The 10,942-nt window shown below is 48.7% G+C and overlaps 2 protein-coding genes; both read left to right on the forward strand.

Moving 5' to 3' along the window:
* The first annotated feature begins 1,690 nt into the window (after positions 1-1,690).
* GSTUM_00008527001 (uncharacterized protein) lies at positions 1,691-3,748 on the forward strand. XM_002840101.2 has 2 exons: positions 1,691-2,306; positions 2,531-3,748. The coding sequence occupies exons 1-2, from the start codon at positions 1,938-1,940 to the stop codon at positions 3,155-3,157; spliced, it is 996 nt and encodes a 331-aa protein (XP_002840147.1). The 5' UTR covers positions 1,691-1,937; the 3' UTR covers positions 3,158-3,748.
* Positions 3,749-4,587: 839 nt separating this feature from the next.
* Positions 4,588-5,238, forward strand: GSTUM_00008528001 (uncharacterized protein; the record flags this gene model as incomplete). XM_002840102.2 has 1 exon in its annotated part: positions 4,588-5,238. The coding sequence occupies one exon, from the start codon at positions 4,588-4,590 to the stop codon at positions 4,813-4,815; it is 228 nt and encodes a 75-aa protein (XP_002840148.1). The 3' UTR covers positions 4,816-5,238.
* Between the last annotated feature and the right edge of the window lie 5,704 nt (positions 5,239-10,942).

The raw sequence follows: 10,942 nt of genomic DNA on the forward strand, positions 1-10,942 counted from the left end.
TGCCACTGTTCACTACCAATTCGGCGTTTCACGGAGGACCCCACCTTGTGGGGCGTTGCACTGTATTTCTTTCTTTCTTTTTTTATTTGTACTCGAGTACTTGTACAGTACTCGGGACCGCACCCGGGATCGGGGAGGCGACATGGAGGGTAGGGAAAGTGGCGATGAAAGGCTCGCAGTCCGCATGGCCCATCGGGGATGGATACGGCATTCATTACTTACCCAACGGATAACCGTGCTTCCCGGAATTTTGTGTTTTGGTGGGAATAGCACTGATCCGTGGTCTTTTTTTCTACGGCATTTCATTTTTCTACGCGAGGACGTAATAGAAGTCATTGAACTCCAGTGAAAGGAATAAGCTTATGGCTGCTTACTATATCGTGATACCGATATTGTATGTCAGAACTCTGAATTTTTCAGCGTATTATGCAAGTATAATAGTGCTTATTTGTTTCAGATGCCCTACTGTGTTGAACGCGCGATACTCCTACTGTGAACTTGCGAGCAAAAAATAGCTGGCATTCACACGCAAGGAACTTGGGACTTTCGGTACTGGTACCGGCCCTTGACCGCTCAAGTCCGGTAGCACAGAGACGCCGCTGCGAGAAAGTTAGTCGGCAATCCTTGCCAAGATCACTCTAATAGAGGCAAAGGCCCCCCCATCATATTTCCTCCCTTTGTTTGCCATAATTTGGGGCAATGTCAAAGGGTCGACCTTTGCTCCAATCGGAGCAAGCTCAACGCATGTGTCCATCCTTTTCCATCTGCGCCTTGACTTGAGTTATGGTGCCGGTACTTGGTCTTTGACATGATACCGCGCGAGGGCAACCAGACTGATAACTGTCATGACATTCACAGCCATGATTTGGAATTAACTGCCCGCGAATGCAATTGTTTTCGCAGCTTTGCTGTGGTGGAGTGTGATATCGTGCCACAGACCCGCAGTCGGCTGGTAGGCAAATATCTGGTTCAATTGAGATTGAGACTTAGCTTTTCATGCTCTGAAATATCATAATGTACTCGTACTGTATGATACTTGCAACTCCTCGTTGAGCCGAATAATTGGTCGTAGATGGCGAGGGGATGTAAGGTTATGTCAGAACTGTACTCGAGTCGCTCTCCCTGCCCAGGAGGAAATGAATGGCCTAGTCTATGGTACCGGTAGTGTACTCGTACTAGTAGATTCCGTGAGGCACATGGAGCGCAGTAGTGAGCTTGGCTTCAGTAGACCAAGACCTGCGAAAACGAGATCGAGGAGCACAGTGCTTCCAGTACTCGAGTAATTGAAAGTGCAGTGCCCTCCTCCTCCCCATCCCCGCTTCTGCTTCTCATTCTTTTTTCGCTCCACAGGCTTCAAGGCACTCGACTTCTCTGCTTGTCTCACGCTTCTGCTGCTGCTCGCTCCCTTCCTTCACACTCCACTGCAGCCCCTCCCCCTCCACCTTACCCTCCCTCCCATACGCTCTTCCCTACACCCTCTTTCGCGCCCACCTCGCCCACTCCTGCTCTCGGATCCGGATCTCAGCATCTAGCAACCATCCTTGTAGCAGCCACCGCCCAAATAATTGACCATTTGGGAGGATAAGAACTGACTTGTGCTTTTTTCTCTCTTCCTCCGCCCTACATAAGACACTCCTGCCACCTCTTCGAAGGGGGAAGAAAGGGAAGAAAAAAAAAAAAAAGGAAAGCTTCGGCGTTCAGTGTTTGGAATTTTATCCTTTTTTTTTTTTTTTTTTTGCTAAGATAGCAATTCGGGGGTCTGCGATACCGGTATCCAATCCACACCTCGCCTCGATATCGCTCGCGTGGGCACCCATTTTAGCAGGGGAGAGAACTTTCGTTCTTAAAGCAACCTTCTTCCCCATCCTTCACTTGAGCCCTCCGTTCCTTCAACAAAAAACCTTTTTATCTAGCTAGCTTCACGAGTAACTTCAGACATGGCAACCCTAGAACCAGCCAAACCCGCAGACTCTGAGTCGAAGAAAAACCCCCAGCTTCCGGCCGGTCGAACACCTCCTTCACCAGCTCCCACAAACATGTCTTTCAAACAAGGTGATGATCGGGATGTCACTCGCAGACCTGAATCTACACGATCCCCAACCGCCATTCATTTTACGACCAGAGATATCGAGAAGGATTCCCCCGCTACTGGGGGATTGTCCAAGAAGTCTTCGAAGGGAGACTTTAGCAGGAAGAAGTCCATGAAGGGAGCAAGTTACTACGGGGAGGTATTCGCCGTTCGGGAGTCGGGCCCGGTGGTTCCCAAGAGCTCTGCGGTTTGGGTTGAATTGCGAACAAACGTCATTGTAAGCACCATCTCGTTTAACCGTATCTGATTCCTCTACAAAGATACCACTTCCCCCCTCTCTTGAGTTCGTTTTTATTGCTTAATTTCTTGGTGCATTGCATATGCTATAGCGCTGTATTTTTCCCTTGTTTCCTTCTCTGTTTGCTGGTGGTGCCTCTCTTTTCTCGGCTATTTTGGCGTAGGGCTTTGCTCGTGCTAACATGCATGGTGCGATACCTGCAGCTAGAAAACGAATTCGATTTCGCAAAGTCATTATCCGAGCTGGTCGCTAAACGCTATGGAAAGACTGAGGATGCTGTCTGCGTATCTATTGAACACTCGGCCTGTATGGTGATGGGGGGCACATATGATGGATCCTTTCTCTTAACTATCACTTCCCTAAACATGATTTCTCCGACATGCAACAAGCGAAATGCGGCGTTGATCGGTGATTGGGTCAGCAATAATCTCAATGTTGAAGTCGCTAGGGGCTACATCCGTTTCGTCGACCCAGATTTTGCGAATTACGCGATGGGCGGATTCACCATGTTGGATTTGATGGAGAAGGAAGAGCTTGCTAGGACTGGTACTACGGATAAGGCGGGTGTTATTAGGGATAGGAGTACCAAGAGGTCCATGTCGCGCCACCGTTCCAGCAGGAAAGTGAGGCAGAGCCACGAGAAGCAAGCTTCAACTTTTATAGACGCGAGTGGAGAACTTACTCCGGTGGAAGACGATGATACCCCTTCTGAACTGCCTTCAGCCCTAGCAAAATCCTCGAGCGACGGACGCCCGGCGACTGCCCCAGCTCAGAGAATGAAGAAGAGAAGCATGTTCGATCTCTTCACCAGGAGCAAGGCCACACGGTAAACAGGAAGCACCATCCAATCATAGTTGTGGCCATATCTACCAGAGTAATACTCTACATTTTTCTATTGCTGGCGCTTTTTTTTCCTTGTCCGGATTTTTACACGAGCGGAGTTTGTGTTTGGGTAACCTTTGCACTGTTTTTTTTCACCTAGTCACCTTTTCTTTCCCGGAACTACATCCGGCAAAGTCGAGTTGGCAATTACAGGTTCCTGTTCAAAATTTTTCTTACGGCTGGGGGGTTCCATTCGTTTTTTTTTTTTCCTTTTACGCTTTTATCTTTTCTGTGCCCACTTTGCGAGCAAGGTTCTACAGCTACAGGTTCACTATACAGTTATTTTACGGTGCTTTCGATGCGCTGTAACTAACAAGGTACATATTTCCTTTGTCAAGATCGGGCGGTGTGGTTAGCATTTTAAGTGTGGCCTTTTGCGTGCGGAACAGATGTCTGAGCAGGAGAGGAAGGGTTCTTTTTTGTTTCTTCTACCGGTACATTATTTTTGCACAAGGTTATGAGAAGTGTGTTTCATTTTGATGGGGTGTTTTCTACAGTTATTGGTTTCTGTATCATAAACGGAAATTATTCAATCATTCATATTATTATAGTACAAGTACTGGGCAGGATGGTTTGTCGTGGAACGTGTCTACCACTTAGGAATTTGGATTTGGGGAACTTGTACAGTACTAGGACCGGTACTGGTGGTTGTGCGATCTACTATCTTTGTCGGGCCTCTGGGACATGCATTCGGAGACGGGGGACCCCCTGGAAGGAGCAGTGTTTGTATGATGCGGTATTGCTTGAGCAAGCTGAACTTGCTGGTTCTCATTAACTGGTATACGTAATTTCGTTAACTTGTCCTGCCAGGCCTGAATTATTGTGGTTTAGCTCCATCGCTTATCTGATGGCGGATTATGCTTGTACTTTACGGGTAAATGTGGTTTCATGATTTACCGGTCCTCGAGCGCTGGGGTACGAGTACAGTACGGCGCAAAGATCGTGACAACTTACTCGAGCGTGATGATATCAAGCTCCCTGCTAAGGTATCATGAACCCTGTTACAGCGGTCCATCGGTGAGCCTCACTGTGGATTTAGACGGGATGTTTTAGCCTGCTAGCGGGAATGACTTCACCCCCCCCCCCTTCACCTTCCTGCCCATCACACCATAAGTTACTACCGTAATACTCTACACCCCTATTCTTTCCCTTTTCCTTCCTCTCATTTCCTACCAGACGAGCAACACTGGCCAATCAACATCACCGTACGAGTACAGTACTAGTACAATCCTCCTCCACTAGTCATTGTTCCTCATTTCCCTTTTCATAACGGTAAAACCACGTTTCACGGGTTCCGCCACCCAGCGTCGATCTGCCGTCCGTCGTCTTTCCCTGCTAGCACGACCTTCAACAACAACAACAGCAACAACAACCCAAAATGCCAGCAGAAGAACAGCAACCACTTTCCACCCAGCTTGTCCAACGGCTCTTGACGGAAAACTTTGAGGACCGAAAGACCAGAATATCCCAGCCGGCGTTGAACGTGGTACAGGAGTATACCAAGATATTTGTGCGCGAGGCGATCTGGCGCGCTGCTGCTATAAGGAAGGAGGAGCAAGGTGGCGAAGGCGGATTGAAGAACATGAGCGCTTTTCTAGAGGCATGACTTTTCTTTTCTTTTTCTTCCTCTTCTAGAAGACCATTTTTGCCGTCTTCTGCAGTCATGGTAATGGCTAATGTGGTAGGCGAAATTTCTAGGTGGAAGATTTGGAGAAATTGGCGCCGCAATTGCTGTTGGATTTTTAGGGGCACGTGTTGCCGGGGATGGGGTTTGACTGAGGGAGGGAGGGAGGGGTCAAGGGCGGAGGGGGTATCGTAGGGTATATCAAGGTGGGGGGGCTTGTAGGGTATGGGTATGGGGATTTCTGCCTTTTGTTTCTTGCACAGTAGATAGGGATTGTTGACATGGGTCTTGTATCTGGCTGTTTGGTGCGGTATTGCAGCAGAAGCACCAGCAGCGGGCTGTATATTACTTACCCGGTCCTTGTAACAAATCCCTACTCGACGCATAGTACCGGGTTCCGATATTGAGACTTTCGTGCATCAGCGGTAAGGCATATTCTGGAAAGTTTTGGATATATTGTTCCTAAAAGGGACGCGGTCTGGCTGACCATCGGAGTTCCAATTCGGGTGACTCTGGGAAGTTTTGAATATATTATTACCACAGAAGGTGGGTTTTTGGTCTGGCTGAACATCGGGAGTCTAGTACGGGAGACTCTCGATGTGGGATAGACCTTCACATCATACTTGCATGAGCAAAACCTCGATATGAGGGATTGAGACTTGGCTCCTAAACCACCACCGACCGAGATTCTCTTTGATAGAATAATGTTGTCCTTGTCATGCAAGAGGGAAAGTTCTCGCTTCTAAGCCCTTTCCTATACCAAGAATCTGCGGCATGTTATTATGATTCTTCTGCCCCCGCCCTCGCCGTATTGAGATGTCACGATGCTAAACCCTCGCATGCCGAGATCACCAAAATGGCACTGACGCTTAGTCGCCATGTGTAGCAATTCCAATCGCTTCAGGGCTTTGTTTGGGAGACATCTCGGCATTACAATCGCAAGGCCTTCACGCTTTATCTTCCCTTCTTCCGTCCTCCTTATTCCATCCTTCTTCCCATCTCCATCCCATAACTTCGACAACGATAACAACAACATCATCGCAGCGATCGCAATAAAGGAACGACAGCGGGAATGGCTACTGACAAAAACAAGGAGGATGAGGCTGGGAAGATTGCGGGTGGTGGAGAGGTTGGTGGCGGAACCTCTTGGCTTGTGAGTTTTCTCCCAATGTTTTTTTTTGTTTTGTTTGATCGTCTTTGGGTTATACGGCATTTCCCAACGGACATTTTTCCGACGGCCGTTAGCACTTGTACCCGACATATTTAAGGTTAAGTCACGACGGCTGAGTCAGAGCAAACGTGGCTTACACGTGAAAGATTCGCCCGGGGGAGCTATTCCCCTGGGCGTCTCACTTGTCTCACTTAAAAAACTTTTCCTCGGCGCTTTGCTTCTTTAGAATGATTGAAGAGCTTTACTGATGATATTCGATATTTAGACCCCTCCCACTGATTTTAGACGTGAGCCATTGATACCTGTTAAGAAGTCTCAGGGCGTCGACACTATTGAGAACCCAGCCAGACCTCCCATCTCGGGGAGGTATCGACTTAAAAATGGTCCCGGTAGATGGGAATCACTTGGTTCCTCGTCCTCTAACGCACGTACTCTTGATGAACCAAAAGATGTTCAGCAAGATCTTCGCAAACCCGATCCTGGGTACGGTGATAATTCCAAGCATAAGAGAATCCACTCTGAGCTTCCCGGCCCTCCCCAAAGTGTTGGGCGCGTCCAGGGTACATTGGGTGAGAGATATATTAACCCTCTCAACCAGAAGGAGGGAGATGGTACCAATTCAAGTGGAGTTCCGGTTGGAAGAAACAGGGGAGCTTTCTATTTCGGGGATATCCCACTGCCACCCACCCATGAAATCTATAGATCAGGCCTCGGCTGGATCCCCGAGGGTGAAGTAAGCACTGTTCACAAGGGGCATACTGTGTCTGGACCTCCGGCCGCCGGCGATGGCAGGAGTGGAGACTCCATCCTGACTCGTACAAAGGTACTGTGTTTACTCGTTGGATCACCTTGACTAAGCTGATATTTGCTTTTATCCCATTCCATTCATTCGTTCATTCATTCATTCCTCTAGTTCAGTAGTTTGGGACTAACCAGAATCTGCATTTATAGAGTCACAATTGTGAAACGTCTAAATCTCTGGAGTTAGATGGCAACGTGAACCTTTCCTCTTCCGGTCAGGTTTTGATGGCTGATGAGGGTAAAGTTCCTTCCTCCAATGATTATGCTAATGACAAAGACATGCACTCCAAGCCAGGAACTGTTTCTTATCCATCACTTCCACCCGCAACACCATCGAGAAGCTATCAGCCCGATATGTCCAACATGCACGAGACTATGTCATCTATGCCGGACCTAACGGGCGAGCAGGTAGCATTTGACTATATGACGGATTTCGTTGACAGTGGCATGTCTTCTGACGGAGCGCTTTTGACCCTCCTGTGCGAAAAGGTTGCCAGGGAGTCTCAAAGAAGCAAAGCACTTACTCTTGAGCTGGAAAAGCTTAAGGGCCAACTTGCGAGAGCCATGCGTGATTATGAATTTTCCGAACAAGCTATTGAGGAACTAGCCCTGGAGCTCAGGTTGATGGGACCGAGATTGGATCTTACCGAGTCTCAGAAGTTGGTGAATAAAGACGTGGCTACCACCCTCGCTGCTGGTGGTATGCCTCCACTGGATCTTACGCTCGATGGATGGACTTATATCCGTATTGGTCAGCCGGGATATGGTTGGAGGGAGGGGAGTTACACTCCCGTCCAGCCTTTGCCTCCTGCTCGTCGCACTTACGTAAGCGATGGACAGCCGTCCCCGCTTCTCCCGTCCCCCCCTAAGCGTCCTTCTTTCACGGGAAGTCGTGAGCCGCCCGCACCACTTCAGGCTGGCGGTCGTGGTTTATCCCCACTGGACCCTCTCGCCCGCAAACGTCACACATGGGCAGGTAATAATCGCTCCTCTCCGGTTGGATCTTCGCCCCCGAAGCATCTTCCCACAGGACCTTCTATCTCTCCGACCCGCCAGACTCACCGCCATGACGCCGCGTCAGCCTCTCCGGGAATTAGCAGCAGGTATTTCAACTGGACTCCGAGAGAAGGCTGGAGAAAAGGGGGAAATAACTAAGCTTCAAGACGTGGATTGGCACTACACCTGACTACTCTCTTGGAGTCTAACCTAGCGGTAACCTTTTCCCTCTATTCCGTTGTTTAAGCTTTATTATTTATGTTAAAAGTTTTGTTTTGCATGTCAATGTACCACAACCCGACCACCATCCACTGTACTTTGCTTTCCTTCCAGTTGTATAGTTGTATCTAGTTGGTCTGGGGCCAAAAACAAAACAAAACAATACAATGCGATCGCAACTCTTTACGTAATTTGACTTGTTTAACACAAGTGCCTCGTATGGAAGATATGGTCTTGGATAACCACCTGTGAGGGGGGTACATATGCGAGAGTAATGAAATAGTAATGGTAAAATCTCGTACTAGACTCAGCTCAGCTGAATCCATACCATTTATCATCGGTACTGGGATTGTGTTGTGGATACTGGCATCAGATTGACTGGAGCGCTGGCTAATAATACCTGAGGGTTTGGTAATCCCCTACCTCCCCCCCTTCACACATCACATTACTGTAAGAGGGAAGATGATTCGCATGATAAGGCCGACATATTGAGAACTAGACCACCATTCCAGCGCTAATAATTGTATGATACCAGCAAAGGATGCAGAAAGGAAAAAAGGAAAAAGGAAAAAAGGAAAAAAAAAAAGAGTATCGAGCGTGTAATCAACGCCCCTGCTGTATCGACATGCAAAACTTCAGCCGGTGCAATAAAGCTGCAGCAGTTGGATGGATGAAGACTCGACGGACCGATGCAAAAAGTAAATGTGGGAGAGAAAGGAAGGAAAATAACCCCATTATTAAATTTTATAAAACGGTACATAAGATAATAATATAATAATTATGGCGAAGCCGCCTCTATCCATCCGGCACACTTTCCGAAAAAAAAACAGTAAAAGGTATGAGAGGACGCTGGCCAGTCCCGCCTGAGAGGTGTCTTGGATATCTGACAAGGGAAGCCAAATATCGTAGTGGGTACCGGTATGCGGGACAAAGGAATGCTTGTCCGGAGGAAGGGACTATCCGCCGAGTGATTATTTGTGAATATCAACTTGCTCTCTTCCTTCGTTGGGAGTATGATATGATATCGTACGTATGATAGGAGGAGGAAGTTTATCGCTTAGTCACTCGGCTCAAGGGAAAAACTGATGAACGAAACATTACTGTACCTTGTCCAACGCTGGCTCCTATCTCTCGTCCCTCCGCTGATTTACTACTTCCTCCACTTGTTCTTCCTCTCCCGCTGCTCAGGTTGCCGTTTTTCCGCTATGATGCATTATATTTTCCAACTCTCGATCGCTCGAACCTCCTTGCAAGCACTAGATTCCTGCGGCCGCTATCATACCTCTCCGGTTCTGACATCTCTCGCTGTTTCTTACCCTTCTCCAACATTTTTTGCTGCATGCGGTTTGTCTTGCCTCGTCTCGTCTCGTCTTGCCTTATCCAGGGCTGCATGCCTGCGGTTGGGGAGTCATTCATGGAGTACTTGTACCGGTCGGTAGTCGTGCATGGAGTGAGGTCGGTACTCGTACTGTGCTAACGGGTGTGTTGGGTGTATTTTGGAGGTCGGGCGTTATTGCAGTGTGGCCCGTGCATGCGCACTGGGTGGGAGGTGCGCTGCTTGGGGTAGTTCACTGACTGTAGGTATTTCTTTCTGTTTTTTAATTTTTTAATTTTTTCGGGGGGTAGGAGGCAGGGGTGCGCGTGGTTCTCCTGCCGCCTATGGGTAATATGGTACTAGTACATGTTTTTCATCGAGTGGCTACTGTGCGGGCTTTGGGAAGACTTGATTGCTTAATTACGGGTAATCGCGATATGTATTCCGGAAGGAAACAAAAAGAAGGGGAAGGGAGAACCAGGAGATTCTGGGGTTGGATGGTCGTAAGGGTTGAATTATTTGTTTCTGTCTTTCCTCTTTCCATGGTACTGGAATGTATAACTTGGATAATACCACTCACCACTCACCTCCAGTCTCCATGGACCACCATAATCCTACCCTTCACACAGCCGGCAAGGGCGCGCAACCGCTCACCCGCACAGCAACCCCCCATCCCCGCGGAGAAGGCACGGCAGTCCCCGTATCTCTTCATCCTGATATGCCTGGATGGGTGGTGATCCGGCCGCCCGGGCAATGAGCTTTTCCGACAACCCGCAGGATCTGCCGAGATTTTACCCGAATAGGTGGGCCTTACGAGTATCACCCCCCCTTCAGGTACAAGCGGAAGGCCGTCAGGACCGTGGTTCTACCCCCCAGTACAAACCGGGTCACCCGCAGCTGGGCCTCCTCGTCCTCGTCCTCGTCCTCGGCAATTTGCCGAGTGATTGTGTGTGATAACCGGATTGGAGTAACTTCCTTCCTTCCGGGGTGCGGGTAGGGCTGCGGCGGGTAGCGGCGATCCGGTGGTCCGGTGGATGGATGGGTGCGGGGAGGAAACCGGTGGTATCGTACGTGGGTCGGGTTAACGGGGGAGGGAGAACATTTCCCGGAAATATTTGCCGTGTTTTTTTCGTTTCGTGAGGAGGGGTATCCATGGATGGTTGTCGATCGATGTCAGTTCCGCGGTGGTTGGGGATTGGGTTGCTGGTAAGGTCTGATGTTTATTTATTTGGTCTGTCGGGCACACTCACCATCGTGATATTTTTGGGAACGGCTTATTTTTTTTGTGCGCGAGGCAAGATAACTAACTCTTGAGGGTAAAAAAATTAAAAAGAATTGGTATCGCGACCGGATAGCGGGTTCTGCTCCAACTGATTCTCTACGGAGGGAAAAGCAACAGGAGGGCTGCATCAGTTACCGAGTAGGGAAGATGGACATGTTGCAATGGTGGGACAAGGTGTAAACGGGCTGATAAGAATATTATTACCATTTCGATTGATCGTGAATGGGAGCGACTCCTGCAGGTTTTTCCATTTACTTTTTTAATACAAAATAGGCGGGGCTGTACTGTACAGTACGAGTACCGTATCGTACTGTGCAGTGCGGTA

Source organism: Tuber melanosporum (assembly GCF_000151645.1).
Source record: "Tuber melanosporum whole genome shotgun sequence assembly, scaffold_48, strain Mel28".
Taxonomy (NCBI): domain Eukaryota; kingdom Fungi; phylum Ascomycota; class Pezizomycetes; order Pezizales; family Tuberaceae; genus Tuber; species Tuber melanosporum.

What these genes read in the sequence shown, in the direction of transcription:
- GSTUM_00008527001 (XM_002840101.2), top strand. Translation starts at nt 1,938, where the DNA reads ATGGCAACCCTAGAACCAGCCAAACCCGCAGACTCTGAGTCGAAGAAA. An exon ending in AATTGCGAACAAACGTCATT is followed by an intron (nt 2,307 to 2,530) that starts GTAAGCACCATC and finishes CGATACCTGCAG; the next exon opens with CTAGAAAACGAATTCGATTT.